This window comes from Achroia grisella, unplaced genomic scaffold (assembly GCF_030625045.1).
Source record: "Achroia grisella isolate CSIRO2021 unplaced genomic scaffold, CSIRO_AGI_Agris_v1 utg778, whole genome shotgun sequence".
NCBI lineage: Eukaryota > Metazoa > Arthropoda > Insecta > Lepidoptera > Pyralidae > Achroia > Achroia grisella.
In genome coordinates this window covers 339,704-367,442 of record NW_026713018.1, presented here as the reverse complement: position 1 = coordinate 367,442, position 27,739 = coordinate 339,704, and the positions used below count along the sequence as shown (strand labels likewise).

Below are 27,739 nucleotides of genomic sequence, written 5' to 3'. Positions count from 1 at the left end.
CTGCTGGTGCGGGCCGAGATACTGGCGGGTGAGTGGCGGCGGACCGCGCACCGCCCGCACACGTGGCGCTGCTGGTGCGGGCCGAGATACTGGCGGGTGAGTGGCGGCGGACCGTGCACCGCCCGCACACGTGGCGCTGCTGGTGCGGGCCGAGATACTGGCGGGTGAGTGGCGGCGGACCGCGCACCGCCCGCACACGTGGCGCTGCTGGTGCGGGCCGAGATACTGGCGGGTGAGTGGCGGCGGACCGGCAGCGGGCCGCGCACCGCCCGCACACGTGGCGCTGCTGGTGCGGGCCGAGATACTGGCGGGTGAGTGGCGGCGGACCGCGCACAGCCCGCACACGTGGCGCTGCTGGTGCGGGCCGAGATACTGGCGGGTGAGTGGCGGCGGACCGCGCACCGCCCGCACACGTGGCGCTGCTGGTGCGGGCCGAGATACTGGCGGGTGAGTGGCGGCGGACCGTGCACCGCCCGCACACGTGGCGCTGCTGGTGCGGGCCGAGATACTGGCGGGTGAGTGGCGGCGGGCCGCTCACCGCCCGCACACGTGGCGCTGCTGGTGCGGGCCGAGATACTGGCGGGTGAGTGGCGGCGGACCGTGCACCGCCCGCACACGTGGCGCTGCTGGTGCGGGCCGAGATACTGGCGGGTGAGTGGCGGCGGACCGGCAGCGCGCACCGCCCGCACACGTGGCGCTGCTGGTGCGGGCCGAGATACTGGCGGGTGAGTGGCGGCGGACCGCGCACCGCCCGCACACGTGGCGCTGCTGGTGCGGGCCGAGATACTGGCGGGTGAGTGGCGGCGGACCGGCAGCGGCCCGCGCACCGCCCGCACACGTGGCGCTGCTGGTGCGGGCCGAGATACTGGCGGGTGAGTGGCGGCGGACCGCGCACCGCCCGCACACGTGGCGCTGCTGGTGCGGGCCGAGATACTGGCGGGTGAGTGGCGGCGGACCGCGCACCGCCCGCACACGTGGCGCTGCTGGTGCGGGCCGAGATACTGGCGGGTGAGTGGCGGCGGACCGGCAGCGGGCTGGTGCCGCGCGGGTGAGTGGCGGCGGACCGCCCGCACACGTGGCGCTGCTGGTGCGGGCCGAGATACTGGCGGGTGGCGGTGGCGGCGGACCGCGCACCGCCCGCACACGTGGCGCTGCTGGTGCGGGCCGAGATACTGGCGGGTGAGTGGCGGCGGACCGCGCACCGCCCGCACACGTGGCGCTGCTGGTGCGGGCCGAGATACTGGCGGGTGAGTGGCGGCGGGCCGCGCACCGCCCGCACACGTGGCGCTGCTGGTGCGGGCCGAGATACTGGCGGGTGAGTGGCGGCGGACCGCGCACCGCCCGCACACGTGGCGCTGCTGGTGCGGGCCGAGATACTGGCGGGTGAGTGGCGGCGGACCGGCAGGGGGCCGTGGAGCTGACACGTGAGCGACGCTGTATTTCCACTTCTAGCATACAGTAAAAAGAAAAAGGGGCAGCAATAAAATTTGATTTTGATTTGTTTATTATAACTACCCTACTTAGACCTACCTTTTTTGTATTTCTTGCCTAACCAATTATTAAAGACATACATGTCTCTTTACAGCGCTACAATGGCCGGTATTGATATTCGAGCAGCACTTCATAGCTGTGTACATACAGGAAAGAACGAGGCAAAGCAACAGGTATGGGATTCCAACAAACTATTATAACTTATGATATAACATTAACTGTACTGCATTAATATATTCAGCAGAGCGACTAAAGACCATACTCCTTCCTGACGGATAGGACATTAGTCTGAGGACACCGATTCTGGTTGTAATTTCGATCCCCGTTTGACACGGACGGGGGATCGATCAGAGGGTGCTCTGTTCCTGCTGTGTTTGGTGCGCCGGTTATATCGTAGCGTTTGTCGGTTTGTTCGCAGGGAGGGCGAGCAGCGTCCGGACGTGGGGCAGGACGCGCTGGTGGCCGCCCCCCGCGCCTCCCCGCCGCCGCCCCGCGCGCCCGCCGCCGCGCTCCTCACCTCCGCGCTCGCACTCCCCTCCATGTGGGGCCGCGCTCCGCCCCCGCGCCTCGGTGAGCGAGCGAGCACTGTATACCGCACCACACCCCACGTGGGGCAGGACGCGCTGGTGGCCGCCCCCCGCGCCTCCCCGCCGCCGCCCCGCGCGCCCGCCGCCGCGCTCCTCACCTCCGCGCTCGCACTCCCCTCCATCGGTGAGCGAGCACTGTATACCGCACCACACCCCACGTGGGGCAGGACGCGCTGGTGGCCGCCCCCCGCGCCTCCCCGCCGCCGCCCCGCGCGCCCGCCGCCGCGCTCCTCACCTCCGCGCTCGCACTCCCCTCCATCGGTGAGCGAGCACTGTATACCGCACCACACCCCACGTGGGGCAGGACGCGCTGGTGGCCGCCCCCCGCGCCTCCCCGCCGCCGCCCCGCGCGCCCGCCGCCGCGCTCCTCACCTCCGCGCTCGCACTCCCCTCCATCGGTGAGCGAGCACTGTATACCGCACCACACCCCACGTGGGGCAGGACGCGCTGGTGGCCGCCCCCCGCGCCTCCCCGCCGCCGCCCCGCGCGCCCGCCGCCGCGCTCCTCACCTCCGCGCTCGCACTCCCCTCCATCGGTGAGCGAGCACTGTATACCGCACCACACCCCACGTGGGGCAGGACGCGCTGGTGGCCGCCCCCCGCGCCTCCCCGCCGCCGCCCCGCGCGCCCGCCGCCGCGCTCCTCACCTCCGCGCTCGCACTCCCCTCCATCGGTGAGCGAGCACTGTATACCGCACCACACCCCACGTGGGGCAGGACGCGCTGGTGGCCGCCCCCCGCGCCTCCCCGCCGCCGCCCCGCGCGCCCGCCGCCGCGCTCCTCACCTCCGCGCTCGCACTCCCCTCCATCGGTGAGCGAGCACTGTATACCGCACCACACCACCATAAGCGGCGGCCCCACGTGGGGCAGGACGATCACTATGGCAGTCTGCCTTGTCAGCGGCGGTTCAACTCAACAACTCCCTTCGACGGGGGGAAAAGGGATTGTTAGTAATGTGGACGGATGATCTTATTGCTAGCAATATACCATGTCAGGTTGACATCCACGCGGTTCTCCCTGGAAACCATCCTGATAAATTCTTGGTGAAAATTTCTTAATGGCTAACTGACCTGACATCGTGCTTATCTTATCATCCTCCACTGGTGTCAGCGTAAACCGTCAGCGCAGGCGGGTACACCATTCCATTATCATTCTTTAAAAAACTCTTCATCCTTCATTCAAGACTACTGGTCTTCCTTCATGAAGATGGACAGCTATGATGCTGTAGTGGTGATAATACATATGAGACCGTTCAAATATTACGTAAACACTATGGGGGGGGGGGTCTGATTTGCTTATTTTGGATGGCCTACCCCCCATGGGTAGGGGAGTCTAGATGATGATTACGTCATCGCTAGCTCTCGTTGTCTTTTGCAAATTCTAAAAAAACAATACATTAATTGCAAAATGTTTACGTAAGCATGGGTGAGGGGGTAAGAACTTTGCTTACTTTTGCTGACAAGGGGGATGGGGGTAAATAATTATAATATATCTGCTTACGTAGTACTTGAACGACCCACATTCTGCAGTGCAGTCTTACTAACACTACATCTTCCTCTATCAGGTTTCGGCTCGGTCTACATGAAGCTGTGGAACACACTATGCGCCATGTCACGCGAACCTCACCCACAGATCTCGCAGATGGCTACAGATATTATCAACTATATTTCTAATCAGGTATTATTATCTGTATTTTATTAAATTTACTTTTACATATTCACAACATGTTGAATGAAATGTTTTTGGAAATAATTTGTTTTAGTAAACATTTGGAGTACGTTTTATATTGGATAATGTAGTGTAGGATAAATGAGATGACTGCGAACAGAGATGAATGGAAGAGAAAAACATTACGCCGACCACAAATAAATGGGATAAGGAAGAAGCAGATGATGATGTGTAGTGAAGGATGCCCCGCAGCTGGATGGAGTGACGACATACGTAGGGTAATAACTGGATGAGAAGGGGTGAAGATCGTGCCCAGTGGCGTGCCTTGGGAGACGCCCATGTCCAGCAGTGGACTGCAATGGGCTGATGATGATGATGATGATGATGATGTTTTATTTGAATATTCAAATAAATTGTATAACATGAATACATTTTTTTTTTATTATGAGTAGTTTTATGAGACTGAGTTTTATATACGTATCATATTATAGTCAGTTTTGTATTATATTTAATTGTCTCTATGAGATGAGTTTTATTAGATAACCGCTTATTCTTTTGGTCCTTCGAGCCGGATGAGTCTGTTTGTTTTTATCAAATTTATTATGTTAAATATGGATCAATAGTTTGTAGATATGAGTTTGTGGTTTTATTCAATAATTGTCTATTCTTTTGGTCCTACGAGCCGGATGAATCTGTAATCTGGATATTTTTTCTTGGATTGAGATTTATTACGTTAAATATGGTTTTTGTGTTATTTGTTGATTTACACTCGGTTAGCGATCCGTCCCGGCTTCGCACGGATAAGGATATAATAAAAAATATGTTTTACAAGCCTTTGAATTTCTCGGCTTGATTAATATTATAACACACATGTATTATATATATAAACGTTCTTTTTGTACTACACTATTTATTATTGGAAACTGCATTAAAATCCGTTGCATAATTTAAAAAGTATAAAGTGAACAGACAGCGGCGACATCATTTTATACTATGTAAAGATAAATAATCTTAAGAATAATATTATTTTATATTAAACGTGAAAGTTTATAACTATGGATGTTTGTTACTCTTTCACACAAAAACTCAACGGATTTTGATGAAACTTTACAGTAATATAACTTATGCATTAGTATTAAGAAAGAAAGAAAAGAAAGAAAGAAAAACATTTATTGTCAACCATTTTTACATATACATATATACATACATACATACACACTTAGAACAATTTCAATAATAATTTATCTTATATTATTTCTAAATATGGTTGGCAACATGGCTGACACTCAGCATATGCCGTGACAGCTAACTGTCACGGCGCTGGTATTCTGTGCCTGCCATTAGTGACAACACGTACAGCTCGATGTCAGTTTTTTGACCTTTGACATCTGTCAGATGTCATTATTGTTACTGACAGCAAAATTTTTACACGTGTTCGAGACCTGCCACGTACACAATTACAATTTTAAAATTAATATTAAGGAACAGAAAAATACTACAGTTACTAAAATACTACAAGCACAACAAGAAAAAAAAAAAAAAACAACTAGGCAATATATTTTTTATGGAAAATTATTATACAAATTAGTATTACAAGTAGGCTATATATTTTTTATGTAAAATTAACGCGTATGTTATCCTAGTATTAGAATAATTATGAGCCGACGTGACGTATGGTGAGGATATCGGCGGGTAGTGAATGTCGCGGTCAGTGTGCGCAGGTGGACCGCGAGGTGGAGTGCGGCGGGGTGCGCGTGGGCGGCGCGGGGGGCTCCGGGGGCTCCGGCGGCGGCTCGTCGTCGTCGCTGCCGCCGTCGCCCAACACCAGGCCCTCGCCGCTCGCCCACCACGCCCACCACGCCCACCACGCCCACCACGCGCACCACGCGCCCGACGCACGCACGCTGCCCTTCGGTGAGTGCTGTAACAGAAACAAAACTAACATCAATATATTCATTTGGCGCATAACAAACATTCGTACTACACGTTACAAAAAATATATTTAACTAGCTTTTGCCCGCGGCTTCGCTCGTGTTAATTTATCCTCTTAGGGGTGGAATTTATCAAAATCCTTTCTTAGGGGATGCCTACATCATAGTAGCTTTATGCATGCATAGTCTCAGCCCGATCGGTTTAAAATTGACAAAGTTTCATACAAACTTTCATCCCCTATTTTATCCCCTAAGGGGTAAAATTTCTCAAAATCCTTTCTTAGCGGATGCCTACGTCATAACATCTACCTGCATGCTATATTCCAGCCCGATCCGTCCAGTGGTTTGGGCTGTGCGTTGATAGATCACTACGTCAGTCACCTTCGAGTTATATATATTTAGATTAAAAAAAAATACAACTGCGACCATATTGCAATAACAGAATAACATTTATTACATTACATCATATCAATTATTAGAATAGAATAAAGGTAAATAAAAACAATGCATTGATTTAGAGATGAAATCGTTATATATAAGAAAGAGAAATTAAAAAAAAAACAATATTATATTGTTAGGAATGACCTCTAAATTTAATTAAATAAAAGAAACTTATAACAAATCATATAATTAATTTTAACAAAATCAGTACAAGGTAGAACTAAAATTATATAAAGTAAACACGGTGTGATACGGAGATTCGTTCGAGAGCACGTCTGTCGACCAAAGCAGGCCGCACGCTTTTCGGTCTACTCTAATGCTATTGGCCGCAGCTGGCCTTTACAGCTTCACCGAACGATAGGGAGCGAGTGCAGATGGCACTCCAAACCAAAGGAAGGACTTATGGATACAAGATAAATTAAGAAAAATATATAAATAAACATACATACATACATAGGGGCGGGCAGACAGCGACTTTGTTTTATACTGTCTAATGATAATATAATCCTGGACAATTAACACAGCGCCATCTAGTCCCACGGTAAGCAGAGCTTGTGTTATGGGTACTAGACAACTGATATTAATAATTAAATCTTTTTTTTTGTAAATATATACATATTATACTTAGAAAACACTCAGATAGATACAAACAATCATACTCATGAATATAAATGTTTGCACCGTGCGAGGAATCGAACCCGCGATTATAGTTAGAAAAGCGGTATGCTAGTAAAGCTAACCGCTAGCTAAAGTCAACCGCTAGACCAGTCTAGTGGTTTACTTTACGACACTTAGAAATTTACAAAAATCAATACCAGGCAAGAATGGGGGTTCTACCCATACAGAAAAATGTGGCAAGGGGTCTACGACACAAAAAAGTTTGGGAACCTCTGCGCTAGAGCATGGAGGCTGTCATATAATGTTCGTGTTCGGCAGGGGGCCGGCGGGGGCGCGCGGGGCTGCCGCACACCATCTCCGAGGAGTCCGTGGCGGCGCGCGCCCGGGACAGGGACAACTTCAGGGACAGGGACTCCACCTCCTCCACCTCTAGTCAGTATTACATTCATATACTTTGTTATAATCGTCACTAGCTATCCGTCCCGACTTCAAATTCATATCTGTAAAATAGATAAATATATCGTCTATTTGATTTCAAATTCAAATTCAAATTCAAAAATCATTTATTCATGTAGGACATTTTAGCCGCTTATGAACGTCAAATTTTTACATTATAATTTTATTTTTTTCCCTACCGTCCAGTTCGGTATATAGATCCAATTGAGAAGAACTGGCAAGAAACTCAATTGAATTACTTTTTTTTTTTTTAAAGCCAGTTTATTTACAATGTATATTTATATAGGTGTCTATGTCTAACATTAAATGAAAATTCAGTGCATGAACAACTATTGCCATGCACACTCGTCATTCAAGTAATCGTTTAGTGAGTAATAGGCTCTGCTCAGTAAATATGATTTAACAGATGTTTTGAATTTATTTAAGGGTAATTCCAACATATCCTTTGGTATCTTATTGTAAATTTTTATACCTATTCCCATAAAAGACCTATTAACTTTTTCTAAACGATACTTGGGGACAGCAAGTTTGTCTTTAAATCTTGTATTAATATTATGAATATTGCTGTTTTTTGGATTGTTACTATAGTGTTCACTTATTTATTATTTATGTCTTCTCGTATCTCCTGGTATGTAAGTTGTTATCGACGTAATATCGGCTCGTTAGCCACAGCTCCAGGTCTTTACTCCGCGGCGCTTGCGCGGGGAATATCTCCACTCTTGCGCACGGCGGCCCGTGTACACTCGCCGCGAGATGACAGATGATAAAACGCTAGTATTTCCACATACACTACAATGTTCATAAATATAGATATTACATAGTACGACGTTAGGTTTACAAGTATTATATTAACAGTAAATGGTACTACTTAGTTGTTCACTACTCGACTATCATGACCTAAGTGTCCTCTCAAATGTATTCTCTCCCCAGTAGTAGCTATTGCCCCACCACCAATGTGACATGGCATGCCATAGACTAGCCACAGGCACAGGTATTCATTCTAGAAAGGTAGTCTGGAGAATATGTCGCTGCTATCTACACAGCATAACATAGTGGCGCCCTCTATTAACTTTCTTACGATAGCGGCAACAACCCACATTTTATTCCATTATTAAGCCATTATGTGTTATTTGTAGCAGTACAATAAGGTCGAAGCTCAGCGTGGAATATTGTTCAGAGAATAAAACACAGATAGATTCAAATTCAAAAATCATTTACAACGTTTTGAGCCGCTTATGATCGTAAATTTTTTTATGTTATAATTTTTTTCCTACCGTCCAATTCAATATATAGATGCAATTGAGAAGAACTGACGAGAAACTCAATTGAATTACTTTTTTTTTAAAAGCCAGTTTATTTACAATGTCTATGTCTAATATTAAATGAAAATCCCATGCATGAACAACTATTGCCATGCACGCTCGTCATTCAAGTAATCAGGATTACATGAAAACAGGAGCTCTTAAAAAATTTTTACCCAAAAAATCTGAAAATTACAATTTTCAACAGACAAGAGCTTATTTTTTTATATTCTGTACGACCTACCATTTTTCACTGAAATAGAGCTTCTCGAAAATCACTCATAAATTTGGAAAATTTTCTGCTCCCTTAATTTTTTGCGAGTAGTGTACAAAAATATTCACGTAAACATGTGTGAACATGTACCGTCAGGTCAACCACCGAAGAAGCCAATAGTGCAGACGTCGTTCGTGGAGTGGGCCTCGTCGCAGCTGGCGCGGCCCGAGGGGGGCGCGGGGGGGCCCGTGGGGGGGGCGCCCGTGGGGGGGCCGCCCCCCGACGACTGCGAGAGCCGCGCCCATCACGAGCGCGTGTGGCGCTACACGCGCAACAAGAACCTGCGCCGGGACGCCGATGGTAACACCACCATTTTTTTTTATTGGGTTTATCTGGGCGTATTGTCAGGTGCGTGTAGCACCTGTAGCACTGCGACCTACATAGATCTATTGTGCTCGCCCTTTTTCAGAGTTCGCTACCTAGACCCGTCAGGGACAAGAATTGAAGGACATTCTTAGGAGCGATGGTTTTTATCTCCTCGGAAAAGAGTGTAAACTTTCCAAGGGAGATATTTCGTTTATGCATGAGTGTGCCACAACCACATAGGATTTGTAGTGGCGTTTCCTCTTCAGTTTGGCAAAATCTGCTGATTTTTGTTACACCACCAAACTATAGAGGAAGCAAAAGAATAGAATAAAAAAATCATTTACTCAAATAAACTTAATATAAACACTTTTGAATAGTTATAACAATTTTTTTAATCTACCACTCATTTGGAAAGCTATCTTGATGAGACAGCTTTCCGAGAAGAACGAACAAAACATTTGCGTGATTCTCATTTAAATAATCCTTGTAAGTTTACATTTACAAATCGAAACGTGTGAATACAAACTACCAACCAGCACAAATTTATTTGAGTCAAATATAAATACACAATAAGATTAAATCAGTCGTAGTGATTAGAGCACACCCTACAAATAGGACACGTTCACGTGTATGACGTATGCCAGCTATAACTGCACTCGACAATATTTTAGAGAGCCCAATGACCCGGCCCACCACGCCGCCACATGTCTGGACATTTTAGTGAGCATGACTACTCAAAACACCAGACCACGTCATAGCTGCTCAAAATTACAAAAAGCAGTTTAAAATTACCAAACACGGCAAAACACCACCTCAGATCTTGTGCTGAAAAACAGCGTCGCAGCGCCACAACCGCTGCAGCATTATGCTGATCATGGACCTATTCAGTAGATGTTTTGACACACACATACGTAATTTTGTAATGTTGTAAATGATAAAGATACTTTTTTTTGTAATGTTACAATTTTTGAGTTTTTTTTTGTTTAGTGTATGTTTTATTTATGTTTTGAACATCTGCCGAATATATATCTTTTCATTTCAAATTAATATCATCATCTGCTTCTTCCTTATCCCATGTATTTGTGGTCGTCGTAATATGTTTTTCGCTTCCATTCATCCCTGTTCGCAGTCAGCGCGTTATTTACTTCCTTTCTTACCATATCATCTATCACACAGTCCATCCATCTCTTTTTCGGCCTTCCTCTGCCCTTATAACCATACACATTCATTTGTAACATCTTTCTTAAAATATTATCCTCGTTCCTACGCATTGCATGTCCATACCAAATGAATGATATACTCCAAATATAGTCGGTACGTAATTTTTTTTGTAGTTTTGCGCGGGACGCGTGTGGGTCGGCTGGACACGCAGGCGTTCCACTGGCGGTTCCCGCTACCACCCGCCGTCGTGGAGTTCCACCCGTACGACCAGCACGCAGCCGTCGCCTCCAAAGATAACTTCGGGTAACTATTTTTTTTATACTACGATGGTAGCCCTAGTCCGATGGTAAACAGTACTTAAACGCGTTGACTTTCATGGAATGGACAGATGTTTTTAAAAAACATCCTATTGTAGGGACTCCAATTACTATTTTGCTCAATTGTTAGTGTATAACAAATTGATATGTACATAGATGCTAGTAGATACACAAAAACAATTATACATACATATAGATAATAATAAATAAATGAATAACTACACAAATCATGTATATATACGTCTAAATCAAACATACATATACTGTACATAAAATAGTAATAAAATAAATTGTACAAGCAAACCCGCGCGCAAACATCGCTGCGACCGTGCCACGCCATCGCCAGAGCAAAAACGAGATCACGGCTAATGCACGCGCGCTTGCTTACAGATCATAATAATACGCAATTGCAAATTGTAGATCGTTAATAAACCTACGTGATAAAAAGTGAAGTATTATTTACCTGGAAGTGCTCCCAACACTAGCATACAAAGATAGCACTGTTATTACATTTTGTTACATTATTTGCTTACGTTTCGTTTTGTTGTCATATTAGAAACTTAGATCTAACAAACAGTTACTGTAGCTTAGAGATGCCTGAAACACTCAGGGTATGAGCGCGTTGCCGGCGCTTAAGAAACCTTAATTTAATACTTTATACCCTCAAGAAAACCTCAGCAGGTAGTTCATTCCACAATCTAAGTGTACGCAGTAGAAACCGAACTGTCCGAGACTACTTAGGTTCTAGCGTGCGTGAGTCACACACGCTATGAATTCCCTGTCGATGGCAATGGTATAGCGGCGCAATAGTAAATATGTTAGAATAGAATATATCTTTATTGCTAACTGTGTGGGTACATTTTTTTTGTACGAGAATTTTATATATATAAGTTATATATACCACATACCCCACCGTATGTGGTATATATATCTTATATATAAAATTCTCGTGTCACAGTTTTCGTTCCCATACTCCTCCGAAACGGCTTGACCGATTCTCATGAAATTTTATGAGCGTATTGAGTAGGTCTGAGAATCGGCCAACATCTATTATTAATGTTAGGGGTAGTCCACCCCTATTTTTTTTTTTTATTTTATTGCAAAACAACGTTTTCTGGGGCAGCTAGTATAATATATATTAAATATGTTAGAATGGAATATCTGGTTTTTGGTGGTTTGTGGAAGGCGTAGGCGTCAGTAACGCGATCTCAGGGTTCTAGCATGTGGAAGTGTGAAGACCTGAGTTTTTCGTATCATTCCGAACTGACGGTAGATTTGACATATCATAAGTGTCTGTAATAGACCCACATTAATAAAAATGTTTTGAATTGAATTGTGAGGATGAATTCCTTGTCAATGGTATGGCAACTATAACAGAATGGAACATCGTTTTCGGTGGTCAGTGGGAGGAAGTCGGTGATGAGATATTGGACGTGTACAGGATCTGGGACTGGGGCACGGCAGCTAAATTATGTGTGGGCGCGTGGCGGCAGGCCTGGGGCCGCATCACAGGCCTCGCATACCTCAACGCTCATCACCAGGCGCTGCTCGCTGTCGTCTCGCATTCGGGCAATCTCGCCATCTACAGGTGGGTGCTACTGTGACTACTATACTCTATGTTTATATTACTAAGAAATTTGTGTGTTGCTCTTTTAAATAATTCTTGTAAGTTCATATTTTACAAGTTGAAACGTGTGAATACGAACTATCAACTAGCACTAATTTATTAGGGTTGAATACAAGAGCACAATAAAATTAAATCAGTCGTAGTGATAAGAGCAATCCAGTTCCTACAAGCAGCACTCGTTCACGAGTATGACGGATGAGCCAGCCATCACTACGCTCAATGACCGAGAGACTTGGCATATCTCGTCCTCGGTACTAATCACCAGCGTAAGCCGTGAAAGAGATAATAATACTGTAGTAGTAAACTAGAGTGTGGCTGGTACAGGCCGGCGGGGAGTATCAAGGAGCCGGCGCTGGTGGCGGCGTGGCGCGCGCTCGAGGTGCGGTCCTCCGCGCAGTACCGGCCCCCGGCCGCCGTCGCCGTCGCAGGGCCCCCCGCCTGGGGCGCGGGCGGCGGCGGGGGAGGCGCGGGGGCGGGCGGCGCCGCGGGGGGGCCGGCCACCGCCTACAGCGCCCCCCCCGCCACTCTGGTGCGGTGGTGCGGCGCGCGCGGCTGGTTAGCTGTAGGTGGCGCAGCTCCAGCGTTGAGGCTGTGGGACGCGCGTGCGGAGCTGCTGGCGGCGGCGGTGCCGACCGATACAGCCTCCGCAGCGACGGCGCTGTGGCGCGGGCCGGCGCGGCTGCTGGCGGGGTTCGCGGACGGGTCGGTGCGGGCGTGGGACGAGCGCGCGCAGCCCCGGCCGCTGCTCACGCTGAGACCCTTCACGGCGCCGGCGCTGCTCGCCGCGCTCAGGACAGACCTCCACGCGCTCCTCACCGCAGGGTCAGTGCTGAAGTTCACTTTATTAATCACATCACATATTTATAGCAGAATCCTGATTATCAGGACTCGTTCGTTATCATCATTATTATTATCGATGTAAATATTTAAGGATTTGAACAGTAGCGAGAGAAAAGATGAAGAGACTGAAGCTGGGGTTTCATATCGAGACCATCTTACGCAGAAACTCTAGATGTCGCTTTTAAGTAGTTTGAAAGACAGGACGAATCGAATCCCATACAGTTGTTACAACTGAAACGCATCAGAAAGATGATACATTACGTGAATGATTAATAACAAGTTATTTCCAACCAAAATTTTAAATTACATATATGTTATGTAATTCATTATGTATTGTTTTTTATCTATCGCATTATGTAAGTGTGACCCATTACATAATAACAAATTTGTTTGGGAAACTACTCTGCTAACAAAATGTTAGGGAATTTAATATGTGTATATATATAGTGAAAAATGAGTGGAAGCGTCAGTCACGTACCTGTATGGTTCTGCGGATTTCTTGGGCTTCAGGGTCTCGAAGATATATCTTCGCTAGCTTTCCAGTTTCACAGTAGGTTTCACAGTTCTAATTTATTTTAATTCACAACACAATGCGCGCGCGCGTCAAGGCCGCTGTACGGTCAGTTCAGTACTGGGTAAGGGAGGGGAAGGGAAGCCGCGGGAACAGAAACTAACAGACTCTAATATAATAATCTGTGCTTACGATGATACAGGGTATATTTTGAACAAAATTATTAGAATTTAAATGTTGTTTCATTTGCTTTCAAAACGGTTATTCGCATTTTCAATTATACGGAATACCTTTGGTTTTATTTCATCCGGATAATTGGAGTTCTACTATAATTATGTATAGTGAACAATAATTCTAATTTAGTTGTGCTACTCATTTTGGCGGACGTGAAATCAACGAAATACTATTTACAGTGTTGAGTAGTTGTGCATTAACTTATAACGATCTTAACACCACTCTAATGCATGTTGAAGTATTGTGCAGAATATATTATTATTATTATTATTATAGCCTTTATTCAGATCCAACTTATACATTATTTTAAAACAAACAGCTTTAAAACTTAAACGAAAATAGTTATTCTATTATTTGGATCTTTTTTAATGTCTGTAGATCTGTTTGCCAATCGGCAAAGGCCTCCTCCAATCGTTTCCATTCTTCTCTTTCTTGTGCCACCCTGTTCCACATTACTCCTGCCACTGTCCTAATATCATCATCCCATCTTGTGTGGGGTCTGCCTCTTTTCCTTTTTCCTTCATTTCATTTCCTTTCGTGCAGAATATACACCTCTCAGAATTAGAACAACGTATTAAGCGGCCCATCGCTTGCAATTATACAAGGCGCAGATCCGGCCGTATATGGAATACTGTTCTCATCTCTGGGCCGGAGCACCACAATACCAGCTACTTCCATTTGACCGCATTCAGAACCGAGCAGCCAGAATCATTGGTAATCAACGTCTATGTGACAGACTCGACCCATTGGCTTTACGGCGAGATATTGCATCACGGGGAGTGTTCTGAGGAATTGTTCGGATTAATACCAGCTGCTGAGTTTCACCACCGTACCACTCGCCAGAAACTGAAATACCATCCTGATCATCTGGATGAATGGCGGTCTTCCACAGTACGATTTTCTAGAAACTTTTTGCCTCGCACAACCACATTGTGGAATCACCTTCCAGTTGTTGCGGGTGCTCATGGGCGGCGGTAATCACTTACCATCAGGTGAGCCGCATGCTCGTTTGTCCCCTGTATTTCACTGTTATTAGTCCAGAATAACTACGGAATACCAGTATATAAGTAAATTTTTTAAACTGATTGTTGTTGTGCAGGATGGACGGCGAGATCCGGGTGTACGACTCGCGCAAGGTGTCGTCGGAGAGACCGCTGCACTCGGCGCAGGCCCCGGGCCCGCTCGCGGCCGCCGACGTGCACCCGCTGTGCGACCTGCTCGCCTGGTACGTACACACCACGCACCACGCACCACGCACCACGCACCACGCACCACACACTACATCGCAGGCCCCGGGCCCGCTCGCGGCCGCCGACGTGCACCCGCTGTGCGACCTGCTCGCCTGGTTCGTACACACCACGCACCACGCACCACGCACCACGCACCACGCACCACGCACCACGCACCACGCACCACGCACCACGCACCACGCACCACGCACCACACACGACATCGCAGGCCCCGGGCCCGCTCGCGGCCGCCGACGTGCACCCGCTGTGCGACCTGCTCGCCTGGTACGTACACACCACGCACCACGCACCACGCACCACGCACCACGCACCACACACTACATCGCAGGCCCCGGGCCCGCTCGCGGCCGCCGACGTGCTCCCGCTGTGCGACCTGCTCGCCTGGTACGTACACACCACGCACCACGCACCACGCACCACGCACCACGCACCACACACTACATCGCAGGCCCCGGGCCCGCTCGCGGCCGCCGACGTGCACCCGCTGTGCGACCTGCTCGCCTGGTACGTACACACCACGCACCACGCACCACGCACCACGCACCACGCACCACGCACCACACGCACCACGCACCACACACTACATCGCAGGCCCCGGGCCCGCTCGCGGCCGCCGACGTGCACCCGCTGTGCGACCTGCTCGCCTGGTACGTACACACCACGCACCACGCACCACGCACCACGCACCACGCACCACGCACACTACATCGCAGGCCCCGGGCCCGCTCGCGGCCGCCGACGTGCACCCGCTGTGCGACCTGCTCGCCTGGTACGTACACACCACGCACCACGCACCACGCACCACGCACCACGCACCACACACTACATCGCAGGCCACGCGTACACACCACGCACCACGCACCACGCACCCGCACCGCCGCCTGGTACGTACACACCACGCACCACGCACGCACCACGCACCACCCGCACCTGCTCGCCTGGTACGTACACACCACGCACCACGCACCACGCACCACGCACCACGCACCACGCACCACGCACCACGCACCACACACTACATCGCAGGCCCCGGGCCCGCTCGCGGCCGCCGACGTGCACCCGCTGTGCGACCTGCTCGCCTGGTACGTACACACCACGCACCACGCACCACGCACCACGCACCACGCACCACGCACCACGCACCACGCACCACGCACCACGCACCACGCACCACGCACCACGCACCACGCACCACACACTACATCGCAGGCCGCCGACGTGCACCCGCTGTGCGACCTGCTCGCCTGGTACGTACACACCACGCACCACGCACCACGCACCACGCACCACGCACCACGCACCACGCACCACACACACACTACATCGCAGGCCCCGGGCCCGCTCGCGGCCGCCGACGTGCACCCGCTGTGCGACCTGCTCGCCTGGTACGTACACACCACGCACCACGCACCACGCACCACGCACCACGCACCACACACTACATCGCAGGCCCCGGGCCGGCTCGCGGCCGGCGACGTGCACCCGCTGTGCGACGTGCTCGCCTGGTACGTACACACCACGCACCACGCACCACGCACCACGCACCACGCACCACACACTACATCGCAGGCCCCGGTACGTACACACCACGACGTGCGCACCACGCACACCACGCACCACCCACGCACCACGCACCACGCACCACATCCACGCACCACACACCATCGCAGGCCCCGGCCCGCTCGCGGCCGCCGACGTGCACCCGCTGTGCGACCTGCTCGCCTGGTACGTACACACCACGCACCACGCACCACGCACCACGCACCACGCACCACGCACCACGCACCACGCACCACACACTACATCGCAGGCCCCGGGCCCGCTCGCGGCCGCCGACGTGCACACGCTGTGCGACCTGCTCGCCTGGTACGCACCACGTACACCACGCACCACGCCACACACGCACGCACCACACACCATCGGCCCCGGGCCCGCTACACCACGCACCCACGCACCACGCACCACGCACCACGCACCACACACTACATCGCAGGCCCCGGGCCCGCTCGCGGCCGCCGACGTGCACCCGCTGTGCGACCTGCTCGCCTGGTACGTACACACCACGCACCACGCACCACGCACCACGCACCACGCACCACGCACCACACACTACATCGCAGGCCCCGGGCCCGCTCGCGGCCGCCGACGTGCACCCGCTGTGCGACCTGCTCGCCTGGTACGTACACACCACGCACCACGCACCACGCACCACGCACCACGCACCACACACCCCGGGCCCGCTCGCGGCCGCCGACGTGCACCCGCTGTGCGACCTGCTCGCCTGGTACGTACACACCACGCACCACGCACCACGCACCACGCACCACGCACCACACACTACATCGCAGGCCCCGGGCCGCTCGCGGCCGCCGACGTGCACCCGCTGTGCGACCTGCTCGCCTGGTACGTACACACCACGCACCACGCACCACGCACCACGCACCACGCACCACGCACCACACACTACATCGCAGGCCCCGGGCCCGCTCGCGGCCGCCGACGTGCACCCGCTGTGCGACCTGCTCGCCTGGTACGTACACACCACGCACCACGCACCACGCACCACGCACCACGCACCACACACTACATCGCAGGCCCCGGGCCCGCTCGCGGCCGCCGACGTGCACCCGCTCGCGGCCGCCGACGTGCACCACGCACCACGCACCACGCACCACGCACCACGCACCACACACTGCAGGCCTGCTCGCCCGCCGACGTGCACGTACACACCACGCACCACGCACCACGCACCACGCACCACGCACCACACACTACATCGCAGGCCCCGGGCCCGCTCGCGGCCGCCGACGTGCACCCGCTGTGCGACCTGCTCGCCTGGTACGTACACACCACGCACCACGCACCACGCACCACGCACCACGCACCACACCACACACTACATCGCAGGCCCCGGGCCCGCTCGCGGCCGCCGACGTGCACCCGCTGTGCGACCTGCTCGCCTGGTACGTACACACCACGCACCACGCACCACGCACCACGCACCACGCACCACACACTACATCGCAGGCCCCGGGCCCGCTCGCGGCCGCCGACGTGCACCCGCTGTGCGACCTGCTCGCCTGGTACGTACACACCACGCACCACGCACCACGCACCACGCACCACGCACCACGCACCACGCACCACGCACCACACACTACATCGCAGGCCCCGGGCCCGCTCGCGGCCGCCGACGTGCACCCGCTGTGCGACCTGCTCGCCTGGTACGTACACACCACGCACCACGCACCACGCACCACGCACCACGCACCACACACTACATCGCAGGCCCCGGGCCCGCTCGCGGCCGCCGACGGGCACCCGCTGTGCGACCTGCTCGCCTGGAACGTACACACCACGCACCACGCACCACGCACCACGCACCACACACTACATCGCAGGCCTGGTACGTACACACCACGCACCACACCAACCACCACATCCTACCACCCACCACACTCTATCATCAACCACACCACACACCACCCATCACTTTTTCTTGCTTACTTTGACAAACGAGCTTACGGCCCACCTGTCTGTATGTGACATGATAGCAATTTACCATTCCAAAGAATTAATAAAATTTTGCTACTATATCTTATACTCCAACTAAAAATTGCTTACAAAGCAAGCTATTTGGCAACTGATAAGTAACGATAACAACAACTGAAAAGTAACAGAAACAAAGGGGTACCTTTGATAAAGTAACCTAGGTTTATTCAGTAATATAGATTTATCCAGGTCGATCATAATCACTCCGAAGACATCATAAAAAGCTAAAAAACTATACAAGTATATCTTCAAAAGTACATTAGTTAAAATTATAAATTACAACATTATCTAGAGAACTCAATTACCACCAAACGGTTACTTGAATGACGAGTGTATATGGCAATAGTTGTTCATGCACTGGATTTTCATTTAATGTTAGACATAGACACCTATGTAAGTACATATAATAATAAAAATAATTGTTGTGTGTTTGAATATATTACCCCCGTAAAAAGGGATATATATATATATATATATATATATATATATATATATATATATATATATATATATAATAATAATAATAATAAAGACATTTATTCAGCATTACAGTATTCTTATATGCTATCTATCTTATATACGATACAACTTAAAAGCTAAAACATACTAGTAACGCTGAATGTGAAAAAAATCAGTTGAGTTTCTTGCCAGTTCTTCTCAAATGAATCTGTATACTGAACTGGACGGTAGGGAAAAAAATTAATACAAAAAACTTTATGTTCATAACATCGCCCATTGGATCCCGATCTATCAGAAATGCAAACTGATCGGCCGTACCATACATGATAAAAGTCTTTTTTAATTGAATTGAATTTATTTTACCATTGCACTAACATTCTATTAAAAATTCCTTCCCACATGCCTTCTTTACTTTATCTTTTGTATATCTGTTAAATATAATACTGTAAATATCGTAATATATATACTTATGATTGCAGTGGATCCGTGAACCAATGCATCAGCATCTACGACCTGAAAGGCAACCCACTGAACACCATCAAGTCCCACGAAGGCTTCATGGCAGCACGCATCGGGCCCGTCTCATGTCTCACGTTCCATCCGCTAAGGTAAACTATATAACATTTTTTTTTAAACAAAAATATATATGTAAATTTTAGGACAAGGATAGAATAGAATAGAAAATCATTTATTCAAATAAACTTAATTAAAGTACTTTTGAATAGTCATAACAATTTGTTTTTTATCTACCGCTCATTCGGAAAGCTGTCTCATCACAAGAAGAACAAGCAAGAAACTTGTGTGTTGCTCTTTTAAATAATCCTTGTAAGTTTACATTTACAAGTCGAAACGTGTGAATACAAACTACCAACCAGCACTAATTTATTAGGCTATATCAATATGACTCTGTAACTATGAATGTTTACATAAAACCTTCTTGAATCACTCTATCTATTTAAAAAACAGCTTCAAAATCCGTTGCGCAGTTTTAAAGATTTAAGCATACATAGGGACGGACAGACAGCGACAGCGACTTTGTTTTATACTATGTAACGATGATACAATAAAAGTCAATTTGTATGTATGTAACATGGTGGTATTTGACAAACATTAGTGGTTTTATTGACTCTTTCAAGCACACAAAACTACTGAACGGATTTTGATAAAACTTTACAGTAATATTTTTATTTATAGGGTATATTTTTTTTATTGAAACTTAACGCGAGTGAAATATTGATTTTATAGCAGCATACATTATTCATTATCAAGCATTATTCGTGCTAAACAGCTATGAGCCAACTGCGGGTCAAAGATTTTTTTTCGGACTACTCTAATACTGTTGGCCGCAGCTGGCCTTTACAGCTTCACCGGACGATAGGCGAGTGCAGATGGCACTCCAAACCAAAGGAAGGACTTATGGAGCGGCTGAAGGCCAACTCTCGCCTGACGGATACGACTTTAGTCTGAGGGCACCACTAGGGGCCCCCCACTAGGGTTCGAACCTCGGCTCAGGCCGTCGTAACATCGATCCCCGTTGAGCAACGCGACCGCCTCGCTTATATTTATCTTTTTGCGAGCAGGACCGCACTCGTATTGCCGTCTCACTCGACCCCGACGTGATATTGTTGTTTTAACAGGTTGTATACAAATATAAATGTTTATATATGTATGTATGTACGTGTGTCGCGTGCAGGTGCGCGTTGGGTATGGGCTCCAAGGACTCGACGGTGACGGTGTACGTGTCGGAGTCGCGCCGGTGACCCTCGCTCTACAGCCTCGCGCTGCCGCTGCCCTTCCAGTGAGGACCACCGCCACCACCGTCGCCACCGCCGCCACACTCCGCACCAGGTCACTACATGATGGATTTATTTTTTATAACACCGAGGACAAACGAGCATGCGGCTCACCACGTAAGTGATTACCGCCGCCCATGACCACACGTAACACCAGGGGAATTGCAAGTACGTTGTCGGCCTTTTAAAAAGGAAAAAGCTCTTTTCTTGAAGGTTTCAATATCGTATCGGTTCGGAAATACCATTGCTGAAAGGTGATTCAACCGTGGTGGTGGACCGCCATTCATCCAGATGATCAGGATGGTATTAAGGGTTGTGCAAAGTAAATCGAATCGAAAATCATTGGTTTAATCGGTCAATCGCGGGTAACTTGCGAATGAGCAATAAGGGGGGGCGCGCGGTTTTTTTTTTTTACGATGATAATGGAATGGTGCTCCCGCCTGCGCTAATGGTTTACGCTGGCGGGGCACCAGTGGAGGATGATAAGATGAGCATGAAGTCAGGTCAGTTAGCCCATCGTGACAAATGCACCAAGAATTTATCACGATGGTTTCCAGGGGGAACGTGGAGGTCAACCTGACATGGTACATTGCTAGCAATAAGATCATCAGTCCACATTACTAACAGTCTCCTTTCACCCCGGGGGCGCGCGGTTGGATGGGTGACCGTTGGGTCATTCCAATTCGACAATCCGATTCGACGTCAGCCTATTATTTTACACTTTTATATATCCGGGTCAATGTGATCCCTCCAATATGGTTAAGTGCAACTATGACGGATGATGTACATACATATTATACGTAGGATTATGTACTGATACATTTATTTTTATATACTGATAACTGATACAAATACATAGATATTTTTTTCGCAAAGTCAATACCATACACCCAAAACACAAGCTTTAGCTAGCTTAACTTAGGTCTAGATGGCGCTGTGTGAATTGTCCTGAGATTATTATTATTATTGAATATTATATTTGACAGGTGCGGAGCCAAGCTGGACGCTGTGCATTTATCAGTGCTTTGTGGAACTTAAAATACACGTAGTTTAGCAGAAATGGCTTTATCCACGGGATAAAATGGATAAGTCAGTAGAAGAAATTAGTAAAAATAAAACCAAATTTTTAGTTATAACCCGTTGATATCGTCACAGGGTTTTGTCACTTACACACAAATAAAGAAAATGGCTCGAAAGAAGAATAGAATAGAATAGAATAGAAAATCATTTATTCAAATAAACTTAATTTAAGCACTTTTGAATAGTCAAAAATTATTTTTATCTACCACTCGTTCGGAAAGCTGTCTCATCACAAAAGGAATGAGCAAGAAACTTGTGTGTTGCTCATTTAAACAATCCTTGTAAGTTTACATTTACAAGTCGAAACGTGTGAATACAAACTACCAACCAGCACTAATTTATTTGTCAAATATAAATATACAATAAGATTAAATCAGTCTTAGTTATAAGAGCAGACCAGACCAGATGATGAAATGATTAAAATATTTGATGTTACGCATTATATTTGTACTAGAACACCTGGAAGTTGTGGGTCACACATACAGTTGTTCGCAACAGCGCCTGCTGTCAGGCACAGTTGTGTTTTAAAACTGTGCAACAATCCATTTAGCTCAGCCTTACTTGGGACTAGATGGCGCTGTGTGAAAGATCCACAGATATTAATAATTAATTGTAGATAAGTGACGACCGACGAATTTAACAACTTAATTATTTATATTATTAACCGGGTCTTAACACACAATAATTTTATGGCAAACTAGCTGTACCCGCGAATTCGTCCGCGTGGAATTTAACTTTATTTTTCTAAAATAAAAGTAGCCTAAGTTACTCCTTATTACATCAGCTACCTGCCAATAAAAGTCCCGGCACAATCGGTCCAGCCATTTCAGAGATAATCCGGAACAAACAGACAGAAAGACAAAAATTGTAAAAAAAATTATTTCGGTGTATGTACCGTATTTATATTCATATGCATGTAGTAAGAAACGGTTATATCAATATTACAAACAGACACTCCAATTTTATTTATATGTATAGATAAAGGTATTCACCCGTCGACGTTTCTATTAGATTGCACTAATTGTGGTCACGAGCTGACATAAAATTATTCGTATTAAGACCCGGTTAATAATATAAATAATGTATATTAAACAAAGTTTAAAAGTAACTTTAACAAGTTCATTTCTGCTAAACTGCGTACAATAGTGCTGTGAACATGGCGAGCAGTGGCAGCGACGCCCGCCTCCACAGATACTAGTCGATTTATTATCTGTAGATTTATCATTTGTAGATCCCTAGGTTCACGCTATATTATATTGTTAAAAATGCATTCATACAATTATATGTTTATATTTAACACGTTAAACGCCATTGTAAAAATAACAAAAATACATTTTTTTTATATTTAAAAAATCCCATTATGACATCGGTAAACATTATCACGTAATTTTTTTTTATGAATGATAACGGAATGGTGCACCCGCCTGCGCTAACGGTTTACGCTGGCGGGGCACCAGTGGAGGATGATAAGATGAGCATGAGGTCAGATCAGTTAGCTCATCGTGACAAATTCACTAGAAATTTATCACGGTTATTTCCAGGGGGAACCGCGTGGAGGTCGACCTGATATGGTGCATTGCTAGTAATGGGGTCATGAGTCCACATTACTAACAATCCCCCATTAACACGTATTTATTTTTTAATTTGGGATTGAAATTTTCCAGGAAAATAAAGAATACATTTCGGTGAGCAGAGACCACCGCGGCGCTGTGGTACAAAAAACCCATTTAGTATTGACCGAGTACTGTTGTTGAGCGCCGCTCCGGTCAATATACTACTATATACTACAAATGTATGAAAACATCACGCGCCGGCGCTCAACACAGCTCTAAAGTGAGCTCACGGGTGACCTACGTGGCGTTTAACGTGTTAAGAATTAAACAATTGTCTTATAAATTGTTCTGATAATAAACTAGAATGTTACTCATTCAAGCAGATATATTTAGAAATATTTTATATAGTTTAATGTTTCTAAATATATAAAATATATTTAGAAACATTAAACGATAATAATAAATTATTCAAACAGCTAATTGAATATTAAAATTCATAAAAACGTGGGAACATAAATCTACTATTTGAAAGTTTGTATGTCCATACATATCGTCGGTTAATTAGAAAAATAGCAGTATTCAAAATGTACATATTTTACAAGTTTTTAAATTTATTTAAAATGTTTTTGCTTATGTTTTAAATTTACACAGAAGTGTTATATATCATTTTAAAAGTATTTAGATAATAATTAAGACGGCGTGGTTAATTTAATTGACTTATATAAAAGGAGGCAATTGTAGCTTCTAATTTTGAAAAATGTTATTTTACTATTTAATCACGATATGTTTAGTAGTTTCATATGCAAGCTACGATTTACTGTTTAGTTCTCAAAGAATTTAAGTAATTATTTATTAATATTGTTTTTTTTCTGTAAATTCACAGACAAAATAAACGTTCAAAGTGTAATAATCAACATTATAACTGCAGTTAAATAAATCAACATATAATTTTGAAAAACAAACTATATGTAAATGCGTATCGCGTCTGTCCGTGGAGGCGGGCACTAGATAATACGAACATTTGGTGCTACATTGTACATTTAATATTTATTATAACTATCTCACGCGCAGCGCGTCTGCGTGATCACACTAGGATTTATCGATATTCATCGATATTTTATATCGATACAAAGTATTCGATAATATCGACAAAAAAGATCATTCGAAACGACAAATGGTATCAGATGCTATACCTTATGGCCTAAAAAGAAAGTCATTCTAAGTTCAAAATGACAATTCAAAATTTCAAAATATCTTTATTCATATAGGTCTATTACAGACTCTTATGATATGTCAAATCTACCGTCAGTTCGGAATGATTTCCAGATGCGAACAGCTGACAAGAAATTCAGCTCGCATTCTTTTCGAGTAAGAAGACAAGAAATTATATAGGCCAAGAGAAAAACATCGAAGTTTTTTGTTCGATACTTATAGATCGATGTTTTTGTAATATCGACTAATCCTAGACCACACCTACTTACTAACTAACGTGTAATTGGGCAGCTACATGTATCTTAGTATAACATACGTCATATATAACGACTCTGTCGAATCCGAGCAAGCCAAATACAAGTACTATTCACAAAAATCGCTTTAAGTAATGTAATTATAACTTGTACATAGTTGTATAGTCGATCGAGGTATTGCAGATGTAACTGCAGATCTTGGTACACACCATCCGGTCGTAATATAGCGCCGGACGTGTGAATGATACCTTAAATTCCTACATACACAACCGCCGACTGTCAGGCGGAAGTTAGAAGGCGCTCAGACCTCGCGGGTTCTAGGATCGCTATAGTTACGAAATACGGCGCAACAAACGAGTGTGCATGTTCAAAAAATGCCTTACTGCGTCGCATTTTGTACTTAAGTTAATATTAATATAGTTCATTATTCTTTAACGTTAAAAAAATACGCGAAGATTTACCAGATTCCATTGTGTAAACCAGTTAGCGATTCTCGTTTGAAGTAAACAGTTTTGACACTGTGTGCAAACCAATGGGACAGTTGCAGGACATGCATTGGTCTTACATGAGAAGAGTTAACGTTTAAGATAATCGTTCATTCAAATTTCATTCAAATTCATACATCTCTAGTCTTTATTTTATTTCAAATTTAACTTTATAACAATCTCAATTTATATTTCAAACAAACGTTTGTTTGTATCAAATAAAATAGAAATTAATAATAGAACAAGTTAATATTCATATTATTACTAATCTTAAAGTAACTACGTATATAAAATGTTAAAGAGACAGGAAAACAGGTTTCACTTATTATTGATCACCACCGTAAGCTGACCAGCATATGATATACTATTGAAGTCTCCAAAACGTATTCACAGTCGAACAGAACGACTTAGTAACTTAAAAGTAAGCTCCATAAAGAAATCGCATTGGAACGAACGTACAAAGCACCTACTATTGCAACGATTGTGTTCAAGAGGTGCTATATCGCGATATAAACAAATTAACCTCCTCGGTAGTCGGGTAAATGTTAAATATAACTCCTGTTCTGGTGCACTGCACTGCACTGCACGTTGTGACGTAACTATGAATTAGTATAGTGAGATATAGCGACACGTCTGTCTGTATGTAGGCAGACGTGATCAGAGCGAGGCCCGCGCCGCACTTCGCGTAGATCAGGGGTGGCCAACTTGATTAGACCCAACATCTGTTTACTATTGAAACCCTATGCGATCTACCAATTACATACTTATTGAAGTCTTAAATGAAACAGCACAGTTCAGTACACAATCATGTAGTATTTTTGTATTTTATTAAGAGAGAAAACATATGTGAAAATTATTCTTAATAACTAGGTACTTATTTATATTAGTGTGAATTTCGGATGAGCATCTACCACTAGTTTATCTTAATCAGGTCTGTAGTTGGAAATTGGCAACCTTTTTTTCGGTTACATTGCGCAGTCTGGTCTACGTATTTATATTTTTTGCCTTGCCACGATCTAATGGACTAACAGTCGCGATCCACCTGTTTTTTTAAGGACGATAATGAAATGGTGCACCCGCCTGCGCTAACGGTTTACGCTGGCGGGGCACCAGTGGAGGATGATAAGATGAGCATGAGGTCAGGTCAGTTAGCCCATCGTGACAAATTCACCAAGTATTTACCACGATGGTTTCCAGGGGGAACCGCGTGGAGGTCAACCTGACATGGTACATTGCTAGCAATGGAATTATTAGTCCACATTACTAACAATTCCCTTCCTCCCGCGATCCACCTGTTGGCCACCCCCTGGCGTAGAGTACATCAAGTAGGCTCGTAGTAACTCGTCTGATGTACCCCTGGTTAGTTTTATTTTTGTATGTACATAGTACTAAAAGTTTATTTTTTCATATGAATTATTTTGTGATTACTGATTCACTGAAAGTTCCTAAGACTTAATAATTAGATGCCATTTATTATTTTTAAATAAGATTATGTTCAATTCAATTAAGATTGTTTTGTGTTCGTTTGTTATAAACAATTGCTCTGTTGAGGTACACTTGCAGGTTTCGATGTTATAATATATCGCATTTTTTTTATATATTTTTTCTTTAAACAATAAATTGAACTTAACCCTCCTTAGTTGATTCAGAGATATTTAAAGATATACATAAATTCCTAAAATATATTAATTTTATACATTTATTTTTTGTTGTAACATTTGTAAATGTAACAAAATATAATTGCATATTTGCTTTTAGTGATAAACCCTGTTTTTTACAAACTGTACAAAACTTAGATTTTTATTGAATCTTCTATAAAAGCACATCCAGCTGTAAGTGTATCTCGTGATATTGATTAATTTTAGCATAGACGTAATTTATATTGCATTTGCATGTATGTATAACTGAGGTATATAATGTTACATTTAGAATAACGATGGGCCCACAGCAGTGGTAAAGTGGATAATTTTTATGGTTCAGTGAAATAATGAGCATTTAATTGTATGTTTAATATTAATTAGTGATGTAAAATATCATTGTCATAATATTGGTTTGAACAAACGATCAAATATGGTTAATTGTGTTACGAAATTAGTGGCCATACAATGTCATGTCATATATATTATTACCTAGTGATGAATACATAGGGCAATAACTCCATTGATCAAATGTTGATTGTGTAATTTAATTATGAACAAAACGGAGAGGTCTCCAGTGTCGTGTAACTGTACAGTTGCATTTTGTCAATGAAATAATTATCGCTTTTACATATTGTATAATTTAATGTACATTTTACATAATAAAATAAATTGTTGTTGTTAAAATAATTCTGTTTTATTT

The 27,739-nt window shown here is 46.0% G+C and overlaps 1 protein-coding gene across 1 annotated transcript in view; it reads left to right on the top strand.

The window, feature by feature from the left end:
- Positions 1–22,021, top strand: part of LOC131850644 (regulatory-associated protein of mTOR-like) — a 56,128-nt gene extending 34,107 nt beyond the window's left edge. Inside the window, exons 14-36 of the mRNA XM_059200945.1 lie at positions 1,586–1,664; positions 1,910–2,186; positions 2,246–2,476; positions 2,520–2,750; positions 2,794–2,887; positions 3,641–3,753; positions 5,457–5,658; positions 7,053–7,166; positions 8,862–9,065; positions 10,406–10,535; positions 11,991–12,137; positions 12,501–12,998; positions 14,861–15,110; positions 15,220–15,544; positions 15,603–15,952; positions 16,341–16,736; positions 16,822–17,064; positions 17,132–17,359; positions 17,486–18,094; positions 18,180–18,235; positions 19,502–19,630; positions 20,716–20,870; positions 21,802–22,021. Of these exons, the coding sequence (XP_059056928.1) occupies positions 1,586–1,664; positions 1,910–2,186; positions 2,246–2,476; positions 2,520–2,750; positions 2,794–2,887; positions 3,641–3,753; positions 5,457–5,658; positions 7,053–7,166; positions 8,862–9,065; positions 10,406–10,535; positions 11,991–12,137; positions 12,501–12,998; positions 14,861–15,110; positions 15,220–15,544; positions 15,603–15,952; positions 16,341–16,736; positions 16,822–17,064; positions 17,132–17,359; positions 17,486–18,094; positions 18,180–18,235; positions 19,502–19,630; positions 20,716–20,782 (4,973 nt within the window). The 3' untranslated portion in view covers positions 20,783–20,870; positions 21,802–22,021. The remainder of the gene's footprint in view (positions 1–1,585; positions 1,665–1,909; positions 2,187–2,245; positions 2,477–2,519; positions 2,751–2,793; positions 2,888–3,640; positions 3,754–5,456; positions 5,659–7,052; positions 7,167–8,861; positions 9,066–10,405; positions 10,536–11,990; positions 12,138–12,500; positions 12,999–14,860; positions 15,111–15,219; positions 15,545–15,602; positions 15,953–16,340; positions 16,737–16,821; positions 17,065–17,131; positions 17,360–17,485; positions 18,095–18,179; positions 18,236–19,501; positions 19,631–20,715; positions 20,871–21,801) is intronic.
- The last annotated feature ends 5,718 nt before the right edge of the window (positions 22,022–27,739 follow it).